Source organism: Onychomys torridus, chromosome 8 (assembly GCF_903995425.1).
Source record: "Onychomys torridus chromosome 8, mOncTor1.1, whole genome shotgun sequence".
Lineage (NCBI taxonomy): Eukaryota > Metazoa > Chordata > Mammalia > Rodentia > Cricetidae > Onychomys > Onychomys torridus.
Genome location: NC_050450.1, coordinates 84,942,487 through 84,969,788, shown reverse-complemented (window position 1 = coordinate 84,969,788; position 27,302 = coordinate 84,942,487). Strand labels below are relative to the sequence as shown.

At 48.7% G+C, this 27,302-nt stretch overlaps 1 protein-coding gene across 9 annotated transcripts; it reads left to right on the top strand.

Moving 5' to 3' along the window:
• Positions 1–5,557: 5,557 nt before the first annotated feature.
• On the top strand, positions 5,558–17,229 carry Nfe2l1 (nuclear factor, erythroid 2 like 1). 9 transcript variants are annotated; one of them, XM_036196131.1, is made up of 6 exons: positions 5,591–5,706; positions 7,294–8,315; positions 12,898–13,113; positions 13,510–13,593; positions 13,774–13,932; positions 14,650–17,229. In XM_036196131.1, exons 2-6 carry the CDS (start codon positions 7,806–7,808, stop codon positions 15,991–15,993), a joined length of 2,313 nt encoding a protein of 770 aa, XP_036052024.1. In that variant the 5' UTR covers positions 5,591–5,706; positions 7,294–7,805; the 3' UTR covers positions 15,994–17,229. The 9 variants fall into 9 exon arrangements, with proteins under 9 accessions (XP_036052030.1, XP_036052024.1, XP_036052026.1 ...); XM_036196133.1 differs by having other exon boundaries at positions 5,591–5,710; XM_036196132.1 differs by lacking the exon at positions 5,591–5,706 and adding an exon at positions 6,034–6,112.
• The last annotated feature ends 10,073 nt before the right edge of the window (positions 17,230–27,302 follow it).

The following is a 27,302-nucleotide window of genomic DNA, read 5'->3' as shown; positions in this document are numbered from 1 at the left end:
CTCCCTCCAAACCTTCCCATATTCCCCTCCTTGTTCTTTTTCCAAATTCATGGTCTCTTTTTTTCATTAATTGCTGTTACATGCATATATATATGCATGTATGTATATACATATGTATTCCGAAATATACCCTGCTCAGTCTGTGTAATATTACTTGTATGTATATTTTCAGGGCTGACCATTTGGAACTAAACAAACAATTTCTGTCCTCTTCCCTGGAGAAGACTATTTTTCTCACTCAGAATTCCTCAGTTGCCCATAATTCTTTTGTGTAGGGTTGAGGTCTCATGGGCTTTCTCCCATCCTCTTGGCACATCTTGCTGTGGAATAATCCTTTTGTACACTGTGAAGATTTGTTGCTGTGATTGGTTTAATAGCAAAGCTGACTGGCCAAAAGCTGAACAGCATAAAGTTAGGTGGGAAAGCCAAACTAAGAATGTCAGGAAGAGCTGGGCGGTGGTGGCGCAGGCCTGTAATCCCAGCACTCGGGAGGCAGAGCCAGGCGGATCTCTGGACATTTGAGGCCAGCCTGGTCTAGAGCAAGATCCAGGACAGGCCGGACAGGCACCAAAACTACACAAAGAAACCCTTAAACAACAACAACAACAACAACAACAAAAGAATGTCAGGAAAAAGGGCAGGGCCAGTGGAGTTGTCAGCAGATGCAGGGAGAAGCAAGATGGGCATGCTAGTACTAAGAAAAGATACTGAGCCATGTGGCAAAGTGTGGATAAAAAAATATAGGTTAATTGAAAATATAAGAGCTACTTAGTAATAAGTCTGAGCTATTGGCTGAGCATTTGTAGTTAATATTAAGCCTCCATCCACAATGTCTATTGGCATTGCTCTTGTTCAGCCAAACAAACAAACAAACAAACAAAACAAAACAAAAACCCTTTTTAATAAAACAAATAAATAAAACAATTTCCCTCACAAATGCTGTTGTTACTGAGGGCCGAGAGTCCCATTTATTTGTGTTTGCCACAGTTGAGTTGGTATACTTGCTGGAGCCCAGAAGAGCCTTTCCCAACACCAAAATCATACCTACTGCTTCCACCAACCACCAAGATACATCAGTCACCCAGTGGAAGAGTGCCTGATATCCACCTGGTACCATTGAACTGCTGACTCCAGGTCCCCACACCTGCGCAATGGGATCTCTTCCTCTAAGGCCTCTGGTCTCTCCATGTTTCTGTCCTTCAAGGTCTTGGCTAGAAAAGGTACTCATTACTAAGTTCTTGGCAAAGCTGTGGGTGAGGGGGTTCATTCTGACTGAGGAGGACTTTGGTGCTGAGTATCAGCTGGTTGAAGTTACATTGCTGGACTCCAGGAAACCAGGGTACCTCTCTTCCCAAACTGGGTCACTACCACCAGGATCTTGTTACTGAAGTTTGCGCAGATCACCCAGTGAGAACCCCCTTCTCTAGTCCCTATATACCACTTCCTTCTGTCTGGAGACTTCCAATGGTTTATACTCTGTGGTCCCGCTCTTCAGGGGAGGCTGGTCCAGAGGAATCACCATCTCCTCGGTGTGTCCCACCTGAGGGTGAAGGACCCCGAGCTAGCACAGGACAGTGGGTGATGCTGGGTCATGACGGGATGCAGCCTGCAAGGGACACATGTGTGACCTTCTGTAAACTGTGCCTTGATCCTTTTTCACTAATAGTAGTATTTACGTTTGTGGTCTTGAAAATTTAGTGGCTAAAACATGGTCTGTTTTCTTGTAGCATATCATAGCCTCTTTCCAAGTGTGGAAAGTAATTCTTTTTTTTTTTTTTTTTTTTTTTTTTTTTAATAATTCTTGACTGTATTATCAGAATTTTAGGACAAAAGCTTGGGCTCTGGCAGTTCTAACTAGCCAGGCTCTTGGATCCATCCCAATATATCAATTAAAGAGATGAGTGTGTTACTTCTTTATGGCTGTGATAAAACACCATGACCAAGGCAACTCATAGAAGGATTTGGGGTTTACAGTTCCAGAGGGCTAAGAGTCCCTTCCCATCCTAGCGGGGAGGTGTACAGCAGCCAGGAATGGCAACTGAGCTGGAAGCTAAGAGCCGAGGGTTCGCGTCTCTCACAGTGAACAGGAAACAGAGAGAGTGAATTTGAAATGGAAAGTCTGCACAAACCTCAAAGCCCGCCCCAGTGACATACTTCCCCAGAAAGGCCACAACTTCTAGGCCTCTGCAAATAGACTTCGACTGGGCAGCAAGTATTCAAGTGTCTAAAACTATACAGGGCTCATTCAAACCTCCACAAGCAATGGGGAAAAGCAAAGACATTTTTAATCGAAGTGGTTTATTGGAAAGAGGAACAAGTTAAGGAGTCCAGTGAAATCGAGTTTGTCTTCAGAGCACTGACATAAGTTCCAGATTAGTAGTTCTCAACCCTGGGGGTCTCGACACCCTGGTGGGTCAAAGGAACTTTTCACAAGGGTCGCCTAAGACCATCAGAAAACACAGATATTTACATTATGATTCATGACTAGCAAAATTACAGTTATGAAGTAGCGACGAAAATAATTTTATGGTTGAGGGTCATCACAACACGAGGAACTGTATTAAAAGGTCACAGCTGCTGGGCGATGGTGGTGCATGCCTTTAATCCCAGCACTCGGGAGGCAGAGGCAGGCGGATCTCTGTGAGTTCGAGGTCAGCCTGGTCTACTGAGCTAGATCCAGGACAGGCTCCAAAGCTACAGAGAAACCCTGTCTCGAAAAAAAAAAATCAAAAAAACAAAAAACCAAGCAAGCAAGCAAGCAAACAAAAAGATCACAGCATTAGGAAGGGTGAGAACCAGATGCTTTAGATTTAAACAGGGGGAGAGCTGAGACAATAGGTAAGAAATACGCATAATGAAGATGTCTTGGACTAGGTGAGTTCTGGTTCTGCAAAGTGGCCTGAAGAAGTGATTGTTCTAGAAGCCCAAGGAAGCAACCTGGATCCATAGGACTCCTGCTTCAGGGAACAGCCTTATCACCAGACAGATTGCCCCCGTTTGATTAGTTATCTGACTAGAGCACATTTTAGGGGGCTTGAAGGGGCATTTAACAACTGATAAAAAGATGGCTAACTAAACAAGATAGATACAAAATGAAGGGAGAGACTCTGGGCTTTTGTTCTGCTTTTAGTTATCTTGTGAGGCCAAGTGAGGAACAGAGCCTTAAAAAAAAAGAATCAAAAGTAGTTTCCAAAGCCTGTAATAATTGAACCTCTTCTCCGTTTTAAGGAGGGTTTGTTAGGGATTGAATTTAGGGCCTTATCGTTTTTTGTTAGATTTTTTTTTTTTTCACTTTTCTGGTTGTTTTGTTTTTTAGATAAGCTGTCGCTATGTAGCCGTCATTGGCCTGGAACTCAGCTTGTAAACCAGGCTGATCTCAAACTTGCAGTGTGACCCCTCTGCTTTCTGAGTGCTGAGATTACAAGCCTGTGCCCCTACACCCATCTGGGCCTTTATTTTTGTTAGGAATGTACTCTTGCTGAAATAGTTGAAATGCACCCATAATACTATAGCACTTGGGAGGCTGAAGCAGATGGCTTGCCCTAAGTCCCAGGACAGCCTGGGGCTAGAGAGTGAGAGCCTGTCTCAGAAAATAACAAAACAAACCACTGTACTCTCAGAATGCTTCTATTTTAGTGGGAGCTCTACGTGCTTGACTTCCCTTTCTGTCATTACATCTTTCATCTCAGCAGTTTGAACCCAGTGCCTCTTGCATGCTAGGAAAGTACTCCAGGTAAGTACTCTGTCACCAAGTATCCCACTACGACTCTTTTCTCTCTCTCGTTTTTTAGTATTTAACATCTAAGTTCTGTGCACTTTTTTCTTTTCTTTCTTTCTTTCTTTCTTTCTTTCTTTTTTTTTTTTTTTTGAGGTAGGGTCTTTATGTAGCCCTGGCTATTCTGGAACTCTCTATGTAGAGTAGGCTGTCCTCGAACTCACAGAGATCCACCTTCCTCTGTCTCCTGGGTGTTGGGATTAAAGGCGTGCACCACGACGTCTGGCTGCCCTGGTGTTTTGACACAAATTTCTAGTCTCACCGAGTTTATATTCTAGTTATTTGAGATACACTAAAAATGATGAGTAAGTAAAACAGCGTTAACTAGCCGGGCGGTGGTGGTGCATGCTTTTAATTCCAGCTCTCGGGAGGCAGAGCCAGGCGGATCTCTGTGAGTTCGAGGTCAGCCTGGGCTACCAAGTGAGTTCCAGAAAAGGTGCAAAGCTACACAGAGAAACCCTGTCTCAAAAAACAAACAAACAAACAAAAACAAAAAACTGTAAACTAGCTCAAAATAATTTAAGATGGTGTATAGTAGCCTAGTAATTTTTGCAAGGACCAGTTGAAAAAATGCTGGTGCATATTTATATCCGTTAAAGTATTTTACACTCTGTGAACCTCTCCTAATTCAGGCTAAACTTTTCACACACAGCATGAATTTATCTGTTATCAATTGGCCTTGTCCTTAATTACACAAGGACAATGAGCAATGAACTGTCAACTAGATTATGGCCTCTTTAAAGGAGCCGAGAACTCTCAGGTGGCACCTCACCTCTGTCCCACAGTTGGGGGCAACACAGCACCAATTCCAATTGAATTTCCTAAATGTGGTCTTCGGACCAGCTGCATTAGAATTACTCAAGAGGGCATGCTATCAGGTCCCTACCCCATGACTACCAAACAAGACTCTCTCTAGAGGCTTTGGAATTCGGAATCTAACAAATGTTGAGAGCATACTAAATTTGATGGTCACACAAAATGGTTTGGTTGCATTGGTGTATGGGATTGGAGAACTCTGACAACGAAGGAACGTTCCTGAAAAGCAAAATCTAAGCTGTGTATGAAAGGTAAGAGGAGGGGGAGGGGCTGTTCGCCGTATTCCTTCGAGGACTAAAATGGTTACTATGTCCCATCTCTCACACTACCAACATCCCACTACGGGCCACGATAATCTGTCTGCCCGGCAGTTTCCGCCATTTGACTGTTGCCTGGGCTACAGGATACCAGCCTTCCTGCATGACCCAGGTTACTACGCCAGGCCCCAAGGCAGAGAAGGGGTACCGGTTTCCGTTGCCAGTACCCAAGATGGCGACACGAACGTCGCCACCACGAAAGCCACATGCTCCGTGCTCCGTCTCGGCCACCTTAGGTCTCACTGGACTTTTGCAAGTCACCGTGGGAACCCTCAAGGATGGAACTGCGGGCTCCGGCGGCAACACTACTTTCTCTGCCTTAAAAGACCTTATTCCTAGGCACACAACACACCAGAAGCGCCTAACTTAATAACACCACCCGCCTTCGACGCGCGGCGGAGGGGTTCAGAATGCCGGACACTAGGGCCTTCGCCCCACTCATTGGCGGGCCCATTCCGCGGGGCGGGTCTGCACATTCATTGGACCGTTCACCACGTCAGTCTCGGGAAAACGAGGCCAAGGAGGCGGGGACACGCTCGGCTATTGGGTTCCTTTTGCTGTCAATCAAAACGACATCCGGTGACGGAGGCAGTCTCGGCTAGCTGATTGGAGCAACTGTTTCTGGTGTGGCCGTGGAGGGCGGGTTTCCGAGTGCAGTGGAAGGAGGGGGCGGGGAGGGAAGCCGAGGCTGGGCGCTCCAGGCCGGCCGGAGGTGGCGGCGGCGGCGGCGGCGGTGGCGAGGCCGGGACTCGGGCTGAGGGCCTGCTGTGGCGGCAGCGGCGGACTGCGACCTCAGCAGTGGGTACCCGACACATTCCCTTTCCTGACGAGGGAGCCGAGGCGCAACAGGGCCGAAGCTTGTGGGATGAGGGGCGGCGAGACGTGATTGAGGGGCAGGAGGCAGGACGGGGGAGGCCAAGCGGAGTCCTAGTGCGACTCGGGCCCTGGGCATGGCGGGAGAGAAACGCGAGACCGAAAAGAGCGTGTTGCTGGGTGGGCTGGGCTGAGACGGGCCGAGGGCCCGGGAGGGCGTGGTGAGGCTGGAGCGGAGAGTGGGGGGGGCTTCGGGGCGGGGGGCGGGGTGAGGCGCACTGTTAAGGGTGGGTCAAGGCCAGGAAAGGAGCACTTGTCGCTTGGTGTCCCAGGAAGCTTGAAGCCGAGGCGCCGACAGTGGGCATGGCAGCTTGGTCCCAGCCAGACTCGGGTAGGGAGCAGGGTGGGACCGGACTCGGGCCAGGGTGCTCTCTGGCCTTCTTGGCTTTGAAGAACTTTGTCCGCTCTCTCAAACTTGGTTGGCACTTGGGACGTTTTAGTAATAAAATTGCGTGAGGACGGGCGGGTGTCAAAAGCAGGCATGTTTACTCAGCCGGATCAGGGGATTCGTGGGTGTGTGTGCCTCGTACCGGGGGAAGATCCCACTTCACCTTTAGAGGGAAGTGGAGAGTGGGTTACAACCGAGTTAGTTGGTTTGTGAGGCTAATGGAAGCTCAGAAGTAGAAACCAGAAACAGAAAGGCAAATTTACCTTCTCCCCACTTGGCAACTTAGATTGAGAACTTGGCCATATCCTTTTTCTTTGGCTCAGAAGGTCATGCAAATAAAGATACAACCTGTGAATTCAAATTCTGGATGGAGCAGGGGCCCACCCTCCTCCACTGCTCTCCTGTACCTTTTCTCTTTCTTTCTTTCATTTTGCCGTACTGGGATTGAACTTAGGACCTCTAACTAGGCACCAGCCCTTTAAATTTTTTTTCTCCTTTACTATTGAAACGGTCTCATTATTGTGTCCAGACTGGTTTAATACTTCTGCTCCTTATGGTTCAGCTTTTTGTGCTGGTCTTTTATTTATTTTTTTAACGCAAAAAATGGTAGGAAAGAGAAATTAGATTTCTAAGTCAGAAAAACAAAAAGGCATATTTCTTTGTGTGAGATGGGGTCCTGAGCGTTCCCTTCTACTTTTTACAGGTCTCCCATCAATAATCTCTCCCACCTCTTTAGAGTTGGAAGGGACAATGACATGGGAAACCAACTTTTCCCCCCCCCCTGAGATAGGAAATGGACTTCTTGTGCTAAAATTAGAAACTGGGTAATGTGTTCTATTGGGAGTGTTGGTAAATTAGACAAAGTGTAAGATATTTTGAATGCTGCGCAGTGTCTGCTTCTTCAAAGAAAGCTACTTTAAAAAGAATAGAAAACTATAGTATTTAGTAACTTGAGAGTGGGCCTCTCCTTCCTTCCCTAGTTGGTACAACAGGTTTGGTTTAGTTTTTCCATGTTAAAGTAACCTTTTAATGTGTTTCCTATCTTCTCCCTGAAGGTTCTTACCCTGAGCATGATGTAAAGAGCATGGAATCTTACCTCTTTGCTCTCATGATTCCTATTTCAGGTTTCTCTGGAAACCCCCCTGGTAAGTGCAGAGGAGGCGGGACACTCTGACCCAAGACAAAGACCTGAAGCTCCAGCCAAAGAAAATAAACCCTAGAAGGAGAAAGAAGGAAGAAAAGAAAGAAATCCACCCGCCAGCTGTTCCTGTGAACAGCCCACAGTGGGTTCTCCACGGAGGACAGCCGATGTGAGTGGGAGCTGACTGGATGTGGACTGGAGACAGTAAGTTGAGAGGGCCTTGAGGGCCTGGACTGGGTTAGTAACAGCTGGACTTTAGAGGTGAGGTGTCAAGAAGGCAAGAGTGAATGCGGTCTGGAGTGTGGCTTTCGCTCCACAGGGAGTGCTTTCCTCTGGGGCCATCAGGGAGCTCAGCCCCTGTGTTGTGCCAGGGTAGGGTACAGGTTCTCCTACTGAGGTGGGTAACCTGCTGGCTGGAGTGGCAGAGCAGTGGCCTTGATTTGTTTTGTGGAAGATTTAAAAACAAAAAAGCATAAACATTCTGGTCCTTCAGCAATGCTTTCTCTGAAGAAATACTTAACGGAAGGACTTCTCCAGTTCACCATTTTGCTGAGTCTGATTGGGGTTCGGGTGGACGTGGATACTTACCTGACCTCACAGCTCCCCCCACTCCGGGAGATCATCCTGGGGCCCAGCTCTGCCTATACTCAGACCCAGTTCCACAACCTGAGGAATACCTTGGATGGCTATGGGATCCACCCCAAGAGCATAGACCTGGACAATTACTTCACTGCCCGGCGACTCCTCAGTCAGGTGAGGGCCCTGGATAGGTTCCAGGTGCCTACCACTGAGGTAAATGCTTGGTTGGTTCACCGGGACCCAGAGGGGTCTGTCTCTGGCAGCCAGCCCAACTCAGGCCTCGCCCTCGAGAGTTCCAGTGGCCTTCAAGACGTGACAGGCCCAGACAACGGGGTGAGAGAAAGTGAAACGGAGCAGGGATTCAGTGAAGATTTGGAAGATTTGGGGGCTGTGGCCCCTCCTGTCGGTGGAGACTTAACTAAAGAGGTTAGTGGCCCTGTGGTGGTGGGTGGGCCTGGGTGTTGGGAAGGAGTGGGCTGGTTCATACCAGGGTTTTTACCACTTAGATTTCAGTATGACTGCTGGAGGCTTTAGATGGGGGAGGGCAATGTCATGATGGGCTTTGATCAAGTGTATGTTACTAAGACACATACTACGTGGCCTATTTTGTCTTGTTGTCCCCTCCACCGCCAGCATTAAAACACAGATGCTGCGCCCTAAAGTTCTCCATTGCGGTTAGGCCTGTGTCGTAAACTCCCTTTAACTCTCCTGGGCTTGAGCCAAGGGGTAGACTTGGATAGTTAGTCTTGGCTGGGAGAAGCCAAGTCTCCCATTCTTTGCTAAAGGCCCACTTCAGGGAGTAGAGCAGAAAAGGCTGGGAGCTAGAAGAGAAGTGTTCTCTCCCCAGGTCAGCATGTTCTGAGCTTTTAGAGGTGATCTTGAGCTCCTAGCACAGGGCTGACAACCTTCTGGGTAGAAAAGATTCAGTTTCTTTCCTTTAGTGATGCAAATGGTTACTGCTGCCTCTGTCTGACCTAGGTAGTGAGACAGCCTTCTTGCCCCAAGCCCTAGGAGCTCAAAAAGACCCACTGCACTGGGCTGATTAATGTGAAAGGTTGGCTGGCTGCAGAGCTGGACTCCTGCCCATCATCTCAGACCACACTTTGTCTCCCTTTCATTATCTCAGTTGTCTTATTAGTGACTGACAGAGAACATGGCTTGTTTAGGTCCATGGTCCTCATTTAGGGGTGATTTTGATTTAGATTTATTTATTGTCACAGCTGTGGGGAGGGATGCTACTGGCACCTGAGAGGCAAGGCAGGGATGCTGCTGACTGTCTTAAACAGCACAGGGCAGCCTCAGACTACATAGTCACTGAGATTGGGAAAGCCACTCAGATCAGCTAGCTCTGACTGGATCTGTGTGAGAAAAGCTGGGATTGTCTGATCATGGAAGTCAGGAGCATGGCTGACTTTTTTTCCCCTATCAGGGCCTTTTGTCTTATACTCTTAAAGTTTTATATTTATGAGATAATCTGGCCAGCTTGGATCTTGCTATATAGACCAGGGTAACCTTGAACTTGTGACTTTCTCTTGCCTCTACTAAATGCTGGGATTGCAGGCATGTTCCCCTGTGTTTGGCATCTTCTTAGGTTCTGGCGTGTCACTTGAACTTCACCTTTTCCTGCCTCTTTTATCCTGTCTCTCAAATGGGCTTCTGCTGTCCAGTGATCTGAAGAAACCTATTCCTGCCCGCTCACGGCATGGGAAGGTCTTCTCCTGAGAACCCTACAGGGTTTAGCACTGATAATGCCCTTCAGGCAGTTTTTCGGGGGTATAGAATGTTTGGGATGTAACTGGGTGTGTTTGGGCAGAATGGGATGGAGTTTGGTATCTGCTTTCCTGTTTCTTGGCCATAAAGAAGAAGGTTGTGTTTTCCTTGACCCCAGGCCTTTGACTCCCTTTGGAAAGTTGGGTGGGTCATGCTTGAGGGACCTAGGCTGGGGAGGAGGGAAGGGAGGATTATGATGTGCCTAGAGCAACATTTCCTCAGTAACTCAGGGATAAAAATACCCAGGTCCAGAGCATGTGACAGGCACTGCTGGAGCTGGTACTATGGCTGGGGTGGTAGTGCTCCCTGCTGCCAGGCCTGTTCGATGGACAGCCTTAGCTTAGGCCCTTGGCAGGGATAGGATTCCCTCCAGGTTGGCACCCTGCCCAGAGCAAGGGGCGGCCTGTTTACAGCTCTTCCCGGGCAAGAAGCAGGCTGTCACCAAGGGAGGACACACTGTCTCTGGCCTGACCTTAGGCTCGCGGGAGTAGTGGGAGGAGAAAGCTGTTTCCCCCAGGAGGCAGACGTGTGATTTCAAGTCCCAATTCTGCCAGGTTTTACCCCTTTCCTGCTAGGATTGACACTAGCTGGGGCTGGACACCAAATGCTTTTTCCCCTTCTTGATCCTCCACCCCCACCACAAATTGTTCTTTGAAAAAGCTAAAATGGAAAGGGGCACTGGCATATTTGGGGCCAGGATGGTGCCCAGCTAGGCTTCAGAATTGTGTTCCCCACCTTTTGTCGGCTCGGCCTGGCCTGCACTGACATGCCGCATGTATGTAATGATGGCTTTCCCTTTCCTCCAGTCTGGCCTGTTTTAGGGTGACAAAGCTCCTGGCCTCTTTTTTTTTTTTTTTTTTTTTTTTTTTTTTTGGCTTGGGAGCCCTGGGTTTCTGCCCAGCCTGGCTTGTGATCCCTAGCCTTGAGGACTGGCCACAACCTTCTTAAGGAATGGGAAAACTCCTTCCACTTCCCAGCAAAGAATTTAGTTTCTTAGTGAAGCTTCTGGAGGAGTGTCTGCCCGGTCACAGGAGTGGGCTGGAAGAGCAAGATACGACAGGAGGGAGGGAGGAGAGTGGCACCCCTTCCCCCCCAGGACTCTCTTACTGCACCACCCCAGCTGATTGACTGGGCTGGGTGGGGCTGCCCGCCCCTGGGTGCATCTCCTCAAGGAGACGGAGGCGGCCCAGGGATGGGCCGGTTCCTTGCGGCAGCTTCTCCAGCTGCCCTGGTGCAGAGATTGGCTCCCTTCTGCAGCTAGGTAACAGGCGGTGGGAGGGGATTGGCTCCTTCCGCATCTCCAGCGGAGACTTGGGGGAGGAGATTGGCTCCCGGCGCAGCCTAGGTAACGACAGTGGGAGGGGATTGGCTCTTTCCGCAGCCCCAGCTGCTGACCTGGGGGAGGGGATTGGCTCTCTGCAGCCTCAGCAGTGACCTGCGGGGTGGGAGGGGGAGGGGATTGGCTCCTTGCGGCAGCCTAGGTAACAAGTTTGAGGGGCGTGGGGAGTGGGAGAGGGAGGAGCGGGAGGACAGGCCCAGGAGGTAGCTCGCTTTCCTCTGCAGCGTGAGCACGGAGCATGGGGTGGGAGTCCCGACTCACTGCAGCCTCTGCGGTGAGCTTAGGGTGGGGGCTGCTGGGCTCCTGAGTGGAACTGGGGTTGTGAGGTGGGAGGGGGCTGCTCCAGGATGGAGAAAGGGGGCTGGGCTGGGCCGCCCAGGCAGCAGCACGGGCGGGGCACCTTCCTCGGGCCCCTCGGAGCTACCAAGGGGCCACCCTTCCAGCCTGGTGTGCTTCCTGCAAGTCACAAGCTCTTTGCAGCCCCCTGTCCGGCTTACCGGCACCGGCTGCCCTGGGGCTCCTCTCGCAGACCATGACCCGCCTGGACCGCAGCTCTCACAGTGGTGGGGGCCATGCCAAAGACAGGCCACTTAACTCTTGGCTGGCTGGTCACCGGGTGGCCCAGCCCCCCTCTGCTCCTGGGTCCAGGGCTTCTGTTCAGGTTGGTGTATGGTGGGAGACTCAAGGGAGAGGTATATGTGGGAGGAGGTCTTAGGGGTCTTAGGATGGAGTAGGTGGTGATAGGAAAGTACCGCCCCACCTTGGGGGTACAGAGGTGGGTCTGGTCTAAAGATACTTTTCAATGGAAAGTGTGTGCTTTTAAGTCTCTAAATGGAAGGCAACACTTGAGGGTCCCTTCAGGAAGACTCCTAAAGGGAGGGGTATATATAGGAAATCCAAATGACTCTGTTGGGGTTCTGTGCTGATGTCAGTGGGGGTGGCAGTTGGTGCAGGAACTGTCTAGGAGCCACAGAACAAAGTGGAAGGAGGCATTTTAATGTCCAAGGTTGCAGTCAGAGCTCAGCAATGATGAGAGTTATGTCCTTGAGTGGGTTGACTGATGGGGAGCTGGTGAGTCCTGGGGTGTGGTATGGGAGGGAGGGATGGAGGGAGCACTGGTGTAAGGAGATACAGTGAGATTGGCCTGAGCAGGGGTGGAGTGTGTAGTGGGGATCATCTGACTGTCTGAGGTTCCCTTGGGAATGAGGCAGCTTGCTAAGATGAGTTGACTTCTGTCAGTGACGGATCTTGAGGTGAGGTTGGGCCTTTCATAGTGTGGATGTTCAAGCTTACTCCAGCTGTCAGCCGGTGAAGGGGAATGGCCGTAGGAAGGGCTGGAGACAGCCTGTCGCTGTCATTGGTTGCATCAGGTGGTTGGAAATGCAGGGATTTTCCTCTCCAGGCCACCCCACCCCTTTATGCAAATGCAGTGGCACCACAGGCTGATGCAAGCCTGGTCACTGCTAAGCAATTCCACGGGGCACTTTGCCCTTGCTTGCTGGAGTCAGGCAGTCCATCTTCAGGGTCTCTTACTCCTAAAATGAGAGGGCTCTCTTGCTTCCTCCTGTTCCTTATTAGAGGTGATGCAGCCCTGCCCTTTAGCCTGGATGTGACTCTGGCCCACATCCTAAACCTGAAGACCTGTGTGACGCTAGATATTTTAGTAGTTTTTACTCATGACTCTTTTTTTGGTGGAAGATTGCCTGGGAATGGACAAATGATGCCTTACTGGTCAGAGGAAGCAAGAGAGAAAGGCTGACAGGCACGGGCCTGGGTAGAGCCCCACCCAGGACTAACTGGAATGTCACTAGGTGGGACCTCTGAGGGGGTAGGACAGGGAGCTCCCCCCCTGGAGCGGGGGCTTCTTAAAAGCTAAAGTCATCTTGGTCTGTCTTTCAGGATATAGATCTGATTGACATCCTTTGGCGACAGGATATTGATCTGGGGGCTGGGCGTGAGGTTTTTGACTACAGTCATCGCCAGAAGGAGCAGGATGTGGATAAGGAACTACAAGATGGAGGAGAACGAGAGGACACCTGGGCAGGCGAGGGCGCGGAAGCTCTGGCTCGAGACCTGCTAGTAGATGGAGAGACTGGGGAGAGCTTCCCTGCACAGGTACTGCCGCCTCCAACACTGCTCTCCGCTCTCCCCACTCCCCAGACACAGCAGCCTGGAACTCTTCCAGAAAACTTGCTCTGGAGGAGAGTTGTGTCTTTGAGGTGGACCTGATTGTGTTTTGGCGTGGGGTCTATAAAGGCACAGTGGCTGGGTGACGGCAGTGGGGAGGAAGGAGCGGTGGACTCAGAAGCACCAGGTCTCGGCAGTATACATTGCAGACAGGCAAAAGTGTCTAGCATCTTAGGACACTTCTGTCATTCCTGCTGTTGTCCCTGGGAGTATGGGACTAAGGTCCACCACTCAGAATGGCTGGGAAGACACTGCAGGGAAGAGGTATCAGTCCTAGATAGCCAGGGCCCAGGCCAGTCAGACTTATAGTTGCTGTTGCCACAGGTGCCTGGTGGGGAGGATCAGACAGCCCTGTCCTTGGAAAAGTGTCTTAGGCTGCTGGAGGTCACCTTTGGAGAGAATGCTGAGGTGAGCAGGACCAGGGAGCCCACTGAGCAAATAGCTCAGCCTGCACAACACACACCCTTAGTTACAGGGCCGGCCGTGACTCTGGCCTTAGCCAGAGAAAGAGACAGGGAGCCAGATGGGAGTCGCTAGTGAGAAAGCAAAAGGTGGTCTGCTCATGGTTAAGCCTGTGCTCTGCCTTAGTTCCCAGCAGACGTTCCCAGCATCGCAGAAGCAGTGCCTAGTGAGAGTGAGTCCTCCACCCTTCAGAACAGCCTTCTATCTCCTCTTCTGACGGGTACAGAGTCGCCATTTGATTTGGAACAGCAGTGGCAAGATCTCATGTCCATCATGGAAATGCAGGTAGGGCTGAGAGAGAAGCCCAGGCTGCAGGGTGCTGGGTAGGTGTCTCAGCATGTAGTCGTGCCCCCTGGCTGGTCGTTAGGAAAGCCGAGACATTTGGGAGGGTTGACTCCAGGTGTCCCTTGGGGCTGGGCAGGATTGAGCTAGAACTCGGTATGGAGCCTTCCAAAGCATGGCCTGTCTTGGAGTTGCACTTTCTCTTCCGTAGGCAGATAGTCAGACGACAGTGCTTTATCGCCATTGCTGTCTCCCTGTGGCCTGCCTGTCTCTGCTTAGCCCTTTGCTGTTTTATTTTTTTTACAGTGCTAGGGATGGAGCCCAGGGTACCTGCGAGGCACGTGATCTACCACTGAGTTCCCTTTAGCCCTCAGTTGTTCATTGTGGGCAGTGGAAGGTCAGAAATGTCTGGTGATCCGCTTGTGGTCACAGCAAGCTTGGCAGCAGGTTTTCTTACCTATGTCTGAATATGTTCAGCGTGTGTACTGCATTTCACTCCAAGACAGTGGTATCTAGCCACACATGATCAGGAGCTGGTCAGTCCTGCATTTGGGTGAAGGCCATAGTTAGGAACCCCTTGTGCCAAGCCTGCTAGTCCAAGCTAGGGGCTTTGCTGTCCAGTTTCTTGCTCTTTTGCCAAGGGAACTGTGCTTCAGTCAGGGGCCTGCAGGGTGTGAGTTTGCTCCTTTTGAATGCTGGTACACTTCTTCCTCCTTCCAGGCTATGGAAGTGAACACATCAGCAAGTGAAATTCTGTACAGTGCCCCTCCTGGAGACCCTCTTAGCACCAACTACAGCCTTGCGCCCAACACTCCTATCAATCAGAATGTCAGCCTGCATCAGGCCTCCCTGGGTGGCTGCAGCCAGGACTTCTCCCTCTTCAGCCCTGAGGTGGAGAGCCTACCTGTGGCCAGCAGCTCCACACTGCTTCCACTCGTCCCCAGCAACTCGACCAGCCTCAACTCCACCTTTGGCTCTACCAACCTAGCAGGGCTTTTCTTCCCATCTCAGCTCAATGGCACAGCCAATGACACATCAGGCCCTGAGCTGCCTGACCCCCTGGGGGGCCTGTTAGATGAAGCGATGCTGGATGAAATCAGCCTGATGGACCTGGCCATTGAGGAGGGCTTCAACCCGGTGCAGGCCTCCCAGCTTGAGGAGGAGTTTGACTCTGACTCAGGCCTCTCCTTGGACTCCAGCCATAGCCCTTCCTCCCTGAGCAGCTCTGAAGGCAGCTCTTCCTCCTCTTCCTCCTCCTCCTCCTCCTCCTCTGCCTCCTCCTCTGCCTCTTCGTCCTTTTCTGAGGAAGGTGCTGTCGGTTACAGCTCTGACTCTGAGACGCTAGATCTAGAGGAGGCTGAGGGTGCAGTGGGTTACCAGCCGGAATACTCCAAGTTCTGCCGCATGAGCTACCAGGATCCTTCTCAGCTCTCTTGCCTTCCCTACTTAGAGCATGTGGGCCACAATCACACCTACAATATGGCACCCAGTGCCCTTGACTCTGCTGATCTACCACCACCCAGCACCCTCAAGAAAGGTAGCAAAGAAAAGCAAGCTGACTTCCTGGACAAGCAGATGAGCCGGGATGAGCACAGAGCCCGAGCCATGAAGATCCCATTCACCAATGACAAAATCATCAACCTACCCGTAGAGGAATTCAATGAGCTGCTGTCCAAATACCAGCTGAGCGAGGCCCAGCTGAGCCTCATCCGGGACATCCGGCGCCGGGGCAAGAACAAGATGGCCGCACAGAACTGCCGCAAGCGCAAGCTGGACACCATCCTGAACCTAGAACGTGATGTGGAGGACTTGCAGCGAGACAAGGCCCGGTTGCTCCGAGAAAAGGTGGAGTTCCTGCGGTCACTGCGACAGATGAAGCAGAAGGTCCAGAGCCTATACCAGGAGGTGTTTGGGCGGCTGCGGGATGAGAACGGGAGGCCCTACTCACCCAGTCAGTATGCGCTTCAGTATGCTGGGGATGGCAGTGTCCTCCTCATCCCTCGCACGATGGCTGACCAGCAGGCCCGGCGACAGGAGAGAAAGCCAAAGGACCGGAGGAAGTGAGCCAGGGGCGGCAGGGGGTGGACGCTCACTAAGACAGAAACTGGAGAAGGGCTGGGCCTGGACCTAACACTGGGGACTTAAATGCCTTCTTATCCAATATATCTTCTCAGATGGGATGACTGCGGGTCAGTGCACAGAAGAGGCAGGCGCAGGCGCTGTCTGGCTTAGCTTCCCCCTGGGAGTGGGTGGGAATGACCAGACTATTTGAGTGATTGGGGTCCCCAGCCTGCTCCCTTCTTTCTCCTGAGGGAAGGGTGGTGGTGGCATGCTGGAGGTAGAGGGCTGTGTGGAGTGAAAGGGAAAAGGAGGACTTGGGAGAACAGGGAAAGTAGTGGGAAGTCTCATTCCTGCAAGGAGAAAAGGAAGGAAATCCCCAAAATCAAAGCAGTCAGAAAAATCAGAGGGTCTGTTAAGGGCCTTGGCCAGCATTCCGGGCAGTGTGACTCCAGTGGGCCTAAGTGAAGTTACTGGTGTGGAAACACAGACATGGTGGGGCCATGGAAGGGCTTTTTAACTGGTTCTTGAACTCTGTCATCCCTGAAGGGGACGAAGCTCTTGGATGGCACCTATTTTGTTTTAGTTACTTAAACGGGGAGCTGTGGGGGACCCAACACTGACTTGTTTTCAGGCCAGAGGAGGGCAGAGGGTATAGACAGTGATAAAGAGGCCTGTGTTGCAGCAGCCCCAACATCAAGCATGTCACTCACTGCCCTGCCACAGCCACCTCCCTCCCTAGCCATCTCCTAAGAGCCTGCATGGAAATGCTGTACTCTTCCCACTCTCCCCCTTTTGTGGTACCCACCCTCACTGGCTGCCTAGAGCTCTCTGGAGTGGGGTGCTACTCTGGCAGTACCCAGAACCTGGCCTATAGCTTCCTCTGCAGGGGCTAAACAGAAGCAAGGTGATGGTGTGGAGGGAGAAGCCAGCTCAGTGACCTCCAGGCACTGTTCAGCACAACACTGGGAAGTGACCTTCCTTCAGGCCCCTCTGCCTACAAACACCTGGGCTTGTCACTGGGGGAAAACGAAAACCTATAAACCCCAGCAACAAAATCTAGTCCTCTTAGACTTTCTTGCGCTTTGATTTTTTTAGGGCGTGTGCCCTGTTTCACTTATAGGGCCTAGGATGCTTGTGTTGAGTAAAAAGAAGATGCCCCAATATTCAAAGCTGCTAAATGTTCTCTTTGCCATAAAGACTCCGTGTAACTGTGTAAACACTTGGGATTTTTCTCCTCTGTCCCGAGGTCTTGTCTTGTTTTCTTTTTTTGGGTTTCTTTCTAGGAAAATGAGAAATGCATGAAAGGGCCGGAGATGCCCCTCCACTAGGCTTTCAGCTTCAGGCAGCTGCTTCACAGCCTGGTTAGCCTGGGCTCCTGAAGGACAGCCCTGGGAAAGCAGGGAGGGGGCAGCACCAAGGTAGCCAGATGGTTCCAGGACCACAGTGTCTTTTTTTTTTTTTTTTTTTTTTTTTGGTCACTTGCCACTGCCGCGCCCCCTCCCCCAATTCTGGTCAGTTCTGGAGTACTGTCTGCCCCCAACTAGCAGGGGTGAGTCGGGGGAAGCACTGATTCTCCTCCCTGTGCAGGGAGGGCTTTCCTAACTGAGCAATAGGGATAGAAAGAGTGAACCTGGGAGTGCTTTTTATAAATTATTTTCCTTGTAGATTTTATTTTTAATTTATCTCTGTGACCTGCCAGGGAGAGGAGAGAGAGAAATGCTGTGAGCACATGACAAAATAAAATCAAATAAAATGGATGATTCAGCTTAAGTGCAGTTTTTCCCCCCTTCCCCCTTTTGAATTCAGATGAGAGTCCAGGAAACTGGCCCTGTAGGGGAAGATTGGCCATTGTGTGTTCAGGTAGAGTTCCCATGGGAAGGTGGGTGGAGGTTGACAAAGACAAAGGAACATTGCATTGAACTCCCTCCCATGCAGGTGCTGGGGATGCTTTCTGCTTTATCAGTTGAGATTTCTCAAAGGAAGGAGTCTGCAGTTTTTTTCTTTTTCTTCTTTGGCTTTCCATTCCTTGAAGAGGTGGTATCATCTAGCTCTTACCTGTCCCCTTGCTATATTTTTTTTTAAAGATTTATTTATTTATTATGCATACAGAAGAGGGCATCAGATCTCATTACAGATGGTTGTGAGCCACCATGTGGTTGCTGGGAATTGAACTCAGGACCTCTGGAAGAACAGTCAGTGCTCTTAACCTCTGAGCCCTCTCTCCAGCCCCACTTGCTGTATTTTTAAAGCTTGACAATTCTGTTAATTTCTCTAGTAGCTTTACCTGCTGGAGAGAGACAGAGCACTGGACTGGAGTTGTGATTTTAAAATTTGTGAAATAAGTTGGGTGGTAATGCACACCTTTAATCCCAGCAGTGGTTGGCAGAGGCAGGTGGATCTCTACAGAGTGAATTCCAGGACAGTCAGGGCTACACAGAGAAATCCTGTCTGGGAAACACCCCGTCCCGCCCCACCCCACCCCGCACCCCAGTATTAACCCATTGACCTAAGGCAGTAGGAGAGGTGGTGGCAGCACGCGGGAGACCCCGCCTTAGTTTTTGTTTTGTTTTGTTTTGTTTTGTTTTGTTTTTCGAGACAGGGTTTCTCTGTGTAGCTTTGCGCCTTTCCTGGAACTCGCTTTGGAGACCAGGCTGGCCTCGAACTCACAGAGATCTGCCTGCCTCTGCCTCCCGAGTGCTGGGATCAAAGGCGTTCGCCACCTCCGCCCGGCCCATGGCTTACTCTTAAGAGACCAATCCACGGTATCAAACTGTTCAGCATGGGTCTCACCAGTGAAACAGGGGCTATTTCAGAAATAAAAGAAATTAGCCTCTGTAAATAGTGGATAAGCACCTATAATCCCAACACTTGAGCTGATAAGGTAGGAGGGTTGCAAGTTTGAGGCCGGCCTTGGTTATATAGGGAGACCCTGTAACTGTAATGTGTAACTGGAACACTTAGTTATTAGTTTGGTGGCTTCTCTAGAGCCCACTTTCCCAGCCAGGCATTTTTAAATTTTTTGTTGTATGGACATCTTGTGTCTATGTATATCTGTGTACCACATGGGTGCCTTGTGCTCACAAAGGCCAGAGAGGGCATTGGATTCCTTGAAAGGGTTGTGAGCTGCCTTGTGGATGGAACCCCGATCCTATACAAGGGCAGCGCTCTTTTTTTTTTTTTTTTAAAGACAGGGTTTCTCTGTAGCCTCCACTGTCCTGGAACTCAGAGATCTGAATGTCTCTGCCCCGAGGGCCGGGAGTAGAGGGCCGGGAGTAAAGGCATGCGCTACTGCCCAGCTAACTGCAAGTGTTCTTAACCACTGAGCCTTCTCCAGCCACAGGTCTTTCCCAGATGGTCTCCAACCCCTGGCATTCTTCCTGCCTTAGTCTCCCAAGTGCTAGGATTCTAGGCATGGATTACCACTCCTGACCAGGTATGGAAATTCTGTAGCAGAATCCTATGGCCTAGCGTTAGGAGTGGTTAAATCTGCGTTTCCTGTCATCGATCCCTGTGGTTAAGTGAAGAGTCCCCACGAACTGACTTACCATTTTATCGAGGTATGACGATGAACCAGCACACCTTTAATCCTTTTTCTTCCTCATATGGCAGTACCTTGCCTCTGGTTTTGAAATGGCTTGGAACTCATTATGTGGACCAGGATGGCCTTGAACTCAAAGGTTTGGTTGCCTCTGCCTCCTGAGTATTGGGATTAAGAAAGGTGTATACTACCATGTCTGGCATAAAGTAAAATAAAAATTTATTTATTTAGATAGGTATTTATATAACCCAGGCTGGCCTCAAACTCATGGCTGTCCTTCTGACAGAGCCTCCTGAGTGCTGGAATTATTGGTGTATGCCACCATGCCTTTTGTTCCCTGAGGTTTTTCTATATTAAATATACATATATTGTGTGTGTACAGGTGCCCATGGAAGACAAAAGGGGGTCAGATGCCCTAGAGTCAGTCACAGGCAGTTTGAAGACACCCAATGTGGGTTCTGGGAATTGAACTCAAGTCTTCTAGAAGAGTAAGCAAGCACTTTTAACTTTATTTTTTTTTAATTTTTTTGTTTTTTGAGACAGGGTTTCTCTGTGTAGTTTTGGTACCTGTCCTAGAACTCGGTTTGCAGACCAGGCTGTCCTCAAACTCACGGAGAACTGCCTGCCTCTGCCTCCCGAGTGCTGGGATTAAAAGTGTGTGCCTGGCTATGTTCATCCATTTCTGCAACTCCCAACCTCAGGACTTTTTTGTTATTGTTGTTTGTTTGTTTGTTTTTCGAGACAGGGTTTCTCTGTGTAGCTTTGCGCCTTTCCTGGAACTCACTTGGTAGCCCAGGCTGGCCTCGAACTCACAGAGATCCACCAGGCTCTGCCTCTCGAGTGCTGGGATTAAAGGCGTGCACCACCACTGCCCAGCAGGACTTTTTTATTTTTATTTTTTTTTTTATGTAGCCTAAGCTAGCCTCAAACTTTGTAGAGAGCCAAGAATGATCTTGAACTTCTTCTGATCCTCCTGTCTCCTGATCTGGTTGGTTTATGTAGTGTTTAGGATCAAACCTAGCTCTTTGTATATAGTAGCAAGCACTTTACCAACTCTACTTTTTTTTTTTTTTTTCTCGAGACAGGGTGTCTCTGTAGCTTTGGAGCCTGTCCTGGACTAGCTCTATAGACCAGGCTGGCCTCGAACTCACAGAGATCCACCTGCCTCTGCCTCCTGAGTGGTGGGATTACAGGTGTGTGCACCATCGCCCAGCTAGTCTCTACTTTTTGTTTTAATAGAAATTTGAAACCACTGGCCTTCCAATCTCTTCCAATCCTCAGATAATGAGCCGATGTAGTAATTAGTAATTGAAACAATGGACTAATGTGCCAGTGCCAGGCCTCAAAGTTGGCCAGCCTGACCTTAGACTATGCAAATAAAAAATAAATCAGGCTTGGTTAAAGTCAAACTACAATTTAAAAATCCATTTGGGAACAGGCAAGTGGGTGCACACCTTTAATCTCGGCACTTGGGAGGCAGAGCCAGGCAGATCTTTGTGAGTTCAAGGCCAGCCTGGTCTACAGAGCTAGTCCAGGACAGGCACCAAAACTACAAAGAGAAACTGTGTCCAAAAAAACAAAACAATAATAGAAAGCCAGTGCTATACAATATAACCCTGTCTCAAAAAAAAAAAAAAAAAGTAAGTAAAATTGATTTGGGGTCCCTGAAGAGAGGGTTCAGTAGGGAAGAACACTTGCTGCTATTCTAGAAGACCTGATTTGTCTTCTAACATCCTTATCATGAAGCTCCACAACCACCTGTAATTCTAGCTTCAGAGGATCTGGCATCTCTCTGTACCCTCAAACATGGTGCACACACACATACACATAAATTAAAAACAACTTAAAACAACCTGCTAGGCATGGTAGTTTAATTGGAACACTTAGAGGCAGAGGCAGGAGGATCTCTGTGAGTTGAGGCCAGCCTGGTCTACTACATACTCTGTCTCAAAACAACAATAAAGTGATTTTGGGAAGCAATGGCTTTGGTACCGTTATAAACCACCATACACCAAAAAGAACATAATGCAAACTCAGGCTTTTAATACAAACAAAACCCATAGGGCTGGGGTGTAGCTCACTGGTGGAGTACTTAGCTACCACACATAAGGCCCTGAGTTTGATTCCAAGTATTGAAATAAGGAACCAATTTAAAGGGTTGCAGCATTAGGAAGGTTGAGAACCACTGGCCTAAGTAATGCTCAGTGTGCTCACATAACTGAAATCACTTGATACTTTACTTCAATTTTTTTTTTTTTTTTTGGCCAGAGCTGAGGACCAAATCCAGGCCCTGCATTTGCTAGGCAAGTGCTCTACCACTGAGCTAAATCCCCAAACCCTACTTTTCTTATAAAGTGTCCTGATTGGTTTATATTCAATTTTGGAGGAAAGCTGGATGTGGTGACATTGTAATCCCAGCACTTGGGAGGCAGAGGCAGAATTGTTGAGTTCTAGGACATACACACAGGGAGGAAAAACCTAAGTGTGTATTTCAGAATTCTAGCTGCAAATGATTCTGTAGCAGCAATTTCTCTTACTTCCTCTTTCATTATGAATGCTTTGTAATGCAGATCCAGTGTCACAAGGGACTGTTAAGATGTGCTAGGCACACAGGCAAACACCAGATTGTCAAAGGTTAACATCAAAATGAGCAGAGGAAGCTGGTGATGTGGCTCATTTGGTTGAGTCCAACATGAAAGCCCCAGGTTTCAGCCCCAGCACTGCATGATCCAGGTGTAGGACAGTCTTGTAGCCCCAGTACTTGGGGGATGGCGGCAAGATTAGTAGTTCATCTCTTTAACAACAAAGCCTTTATTAAATAGGACTGACTGGCGAAGCTGTAGAATCTAGCATTCCATTTAGATGATGGTTCTTGCCTGTAATTTGAGCACTCAGCAGGTTGAGGCAAGGTTGCCATTGTTAGTTCAAGGCCAGCTTGAGCTATAATGGTAAGTTCCAGACTAGACAAATGAGAGCCTGTCTTTAGAAAAAAAAGGCCAAGTGTGGTGGCACACACCTTTAAGCCCAGTACTCTGGAGGCAGAGACAGGCCTGGTCTGTATAGTGAGTTCCAGGACAACCAGGGCTACATAGACTTTTTACAAAACAAAACAAAAAACAATAACAAAAAGGATTGTCAAGATGGCTACTCAATGGGTAAGGATGTTAAGCCTTATGATCTGAGCTTGATCCTTGGGACTCTCATAGTGGAAGGAGTACCCACTCCTGCAAGTTGTTCTTTGATTTCCACACAACACCATGGCATATGTATGCCCCCACCCCATAAATAAATCAAGGGATTGGGGAAATAACTTTTAGTAAAGTGCTTGCCCTTCAAGCCTGAGGATCTGATTGATCCCTTAACATCCATGAAAAAGCTGGTGACGTAAGGCCTGTAAACCCAATACTTGGAGAGGTGGAGGAAGGAGGATCAGGAGTTCAAGGACATTTTTAGCTACCAAGTAAACTCTTATGTGATCATGTCTTTAAAAGTAGCGGCAGGGGCTGGAGAGGTGGCTCAGCAGTTAAGAGCACAGGCTGCTCTTCCAGAGGTCCTGAGTTCAATTCCCAGCAACCATATGGTGGCTCACAACCATCTACAGTGGGAGCTGATGCCCTCTTCTGGCATAAAAGCACACATGCAGATAGAACACTCAGTACAGGAAATAAATTAAAAAAAAAATTAGCTGCTAAAAAATTAAATTGGTGGATTTTTTGCCTTTGCAAATTGGAGTAATTGAAAGTCAGCAGCAGAGGTTTCAAGGCTGGAGAGATGGCTCAGCTGAGAAAGCATTTGCCCCACAAACCACAAAAGACACCCTGCTTCAGTAAAATAGAATGGACACATCAATCTGTAACCTTCAGACACGTGCACACCGCTACACGTGCAAACATCCACATCCGAGTGTTTCTGTGGTCACTGCATAGTTCACTTACAATATTAACAAATTTAACTGAAGTCGGGAAGAGCAAGATTGTCACAGGCTCTGACAGTTACAGGACACCAAGATACTGGTATGTGGGCCCACACTTGGAACCCCAGCACCTAACCTGGGTGATGTAGTGAGACCCTGTCTAGAAAGAAGAAAGGCCAGTGATGGAGCTCAGTGGGAAAACACATGGCTGGAACGCACAAGGCCTTAGGTTCAATTCCCCATACTGTGAAAACAAACTGAAGCAGACAGCCCTACTGCCACATGAGCAAGTTCTGAGTCCATGATGGTGAGATTTCATGGAAGCCATCTATCATTTATGTATGTGTCTATGTGTATGCACACGTGTTGGGTTGCCTGTGGAGACCAGGAGAGGACATTGGTTCCCTGGGGCTATATTATGTGTAAAAAGACATGGGTGATGGGAACCCAACTCCAGTCCTTTGTAAGAGCAGCAAGCATTCTTAACTGCTGGGCCACCTCCCCAACTTCGTTGTACCTATTTATAATTAACAATTTTGCATGTGCATCTACAACAATCACTTAAGACAATTTTACTCTTAAACTTTTTACCTGGAAATATGCAAATTGGTCTTTAGAAAATTGTCAGTGGGGCTGGAGAGATGGCTCAGAGGTTAAGAGCACTGGCTGCTCTTCCAGAGGTCCTGAGTTCAATTCCCAGCAACCACATGGTGGCTCGAAACCATTTGTAATGAGATCTGGCGCCCTCTTCTGGCGTGCAGGTATGCATGCAGGCAGAACCCTGTATACATAGTAAATAAATAAAATCTTTAAAAAAAAAGAAAAAGAAAATTGTCAGTAATCTCAGCACGTGGAACGCAGATCTGAGTTTGAGGCCAGCCTGTGCTACACAGATGAGACCTTGTCTCAAGACAGGAAAAAGAAAATTGTCAGTGAACACAGTTTGTGCTGCATGCACATCTTCAGTGTCTTCCCTGAAGAATGGCAAGATGATTTTTTTTTCCATATGAAGTTTCTCTGTGTAGCCCTGGCTGCCCTGGAACTGAAGAGATCCATCCGCCTGCCTCTGCCCAGGTGCTGGGATTAAAAGTGTGCTCCACCACTGCTTCATGGGAAGATTATTATTTTTTAAAGATTATATTTAGTTAGCTGTGGTTTTCGAGACAGGATGTCTCTGTGCAACAGCCCTAGCTGTCCTGGAACTAGCTCTGTAGACCAGGATGGTCTTGAACTTACAGAGATCTGCCTGCCTCTGCCTCCTGAGTACTGGGATTAAAGGCATGTGCCACCACCTAATTTATTTAGTTATTTTGAGCTGAGGATGGAACCTAGGGTCTTGGCGCTTGCTAGGCAAACATTCTACCACTGAGCTAAATCCCCAACCCACCTAATTTATTTTTAAATAATGTGTCTGTGTGTGGGTATATACACCTGAGTGTAGGTACCAGGAGAGGCAAAAATGAGTGTTGGATCCCTTGAAACTGTAGTTACAGCACCTGACTTGGGTGCTGGGAACTGAACTTGGGTCTTCTCTAAGAGCAGTATGTGCTTTTAACCACTAAGCCATCTCTCCAGCCCATGACAAGGTTTTCCCACAGGTCAAGAATGCTAGAAATTCCTATGAAGCACTCACAGAGATCCGCCTGCCTCTGCCTCCCAAGTGCTGGGATTAAAGGCGTGCGCCACCAACGCCCGGCAACAAATAATTTTTAAAGAAAGTAGAAACGAACAGCTGCTTATTTGGGATGTATCAAGGCTGATGTCTCAGTTTAGTGTACCTGATGGTACAGAACAAAATGCCTGTACCCATCTCAGCCAGACTCAGTTGTTACAGACTGCTATGTTGCTGTACCTACAATGACAGAAACCTCTGTACAGAAACACTTCATGACCAGGTAAGTAAATAAGATTTCCTAGTTTCCTTTACTTACACTCCTCCAAAACTTCCCCTAGGGCACTTTGAAAACAGCATCTACATGTTTATCTGAATGGAATTATCCTCTTTTCACTGACGCAGGGTCTCAGTCTTAAGAATTGGAGCTGGAGAGATGGCTCAATGATTAAGAGCACTTGTTGCTCTTGCAGAGAACCAGGCTTCTGTTAACCTGTACATACAATGGCTGACAATCATCCTTAACTCCAGGTGGAAAGCTGATGCTTTCTTATGAATTCTGTGGGCACCAGGCATGCATTTGGTATACAAACATACATGCAGACAAAACACTCATACACATAAAATAAAAACACATCTTAAGAAGTGGGGGAAAAAAAGGTACCCAGGCGGCAGTGGCTCGCTTTTAATCCCAGCACTCGGGAGGCAGCAGGCAGATCTCTGAGTTCGAGGCCAGCCTGGTCTATAGAGCGAGTTCCAGAACAGCCAGGGCTACACAGAGAAGTCCAGTCTCGAAAAACCAAACAAAGCAAACAAGGGGAAAAAAATGTAAAGATCTGAGGTAAGAAGATTTAAGTCTTCCAGGCCTGCTTGGGCTGGGCTACATAGTGAGATCCTTTGTAAATAAACCCTAAAACTAAATATAATGACAAGCAGGAAATGTGGGGGACTTATGAGAAGCTTCAGTAGTCAAGAGCACACACAGCTGGAAGGCTCAGGTTCAGTTCTGAGCACCCACATGGCAGCTCACTGTAACTCTGGTTCCAGCTGATCCAATGACCTCTTCTGACCTTGGTAGGCACGTGGTGCAGACATAAGGTGCAGACATAACATGCAACCAAAACATTCATAAGTAAACAACAAGAGTCTGTACTGTTCTTGCAGAGGATTCAAGTACAGGTCCTAGCACTCAGGCAGCTCAAAACTGCCTGAACTCTAGCCCCAAGGGAAGCCAGGCACCAACTGGCACTCATGTACACACAACCACACAGAAACATACATAATTAAAAGACAAGATCACACAAAGTTTTTTAAACCAGCCTAGTCTACATAGGGAGTTCCAGGCCAGCCATGGAGTGAGACTTTGTTCTCTAACACAAAACAACAAAAACAGCCAAGAATCCAACCGCCCTTGTGACACATGCCTGTACCCCTAGCACTTGGTAACTAAGTGCTAGGAACTAAGCAAGAGGGTCAAGGTGATTGAGCTAAACAGCAAGTTTCAGGATAACCTGGGTTAGAGTAAACCCTGTCTTTAAACACATAAGCAAGTGCTAGTGAGTTGGCTTGGCGCATAAAAACCAGCAAGCAAGCTGAGCCTGGTTCCCTGAACCCAACTCCACCGAGTTGTCCTGATTCTTTAACATGTATGTGTACATACTATTGTATTAAAACAAAACAGGGGGCTGGAGAGATGGCTCAGAGGTTAAGAGCACTTGGCTGCTCTTCCAGAGGTCCTGAGTTCAATTCCCAGCACCCACATGGTGGCTCATAGCCATCTGTAATGAGATCTGGCGCCCTCTTCTGGCCTGCAATTGTACATGCAGGTAGAACACTGCATAAATAAATAAATAAAATCCAAAAAAAAAAGAAAAAAAACAGGGCTGGAGAAATGGCACAGTGGGTGAGAACCCTGGTGCGATTCCTAGCACCAACACTAGATGGGTCACAACAGTCTGTATCATATGTTCTTTTCTGGTCTCCAGACACTGGACACACAAGTGGTGCACAGACATGCAGGCAAAACGTCATACAATAAGATAATAACATAATTAAAAGCAACAAAGATCTATTCCTATTTGGGCTCCAGAATTATAGGCAGAAGAAAAGGTCATCAAGAAGACAGATGACAGACTGGGTGGTGGTGGTGGTGGTGGTGGTGGTGGTGGTGGTGGTGGTGCAGCACACCTTTAATCCCAGCACTGGGGAGGCAGAGGGTGAGCTTGAAGTTAGCCTGGTCTACAGAGTGA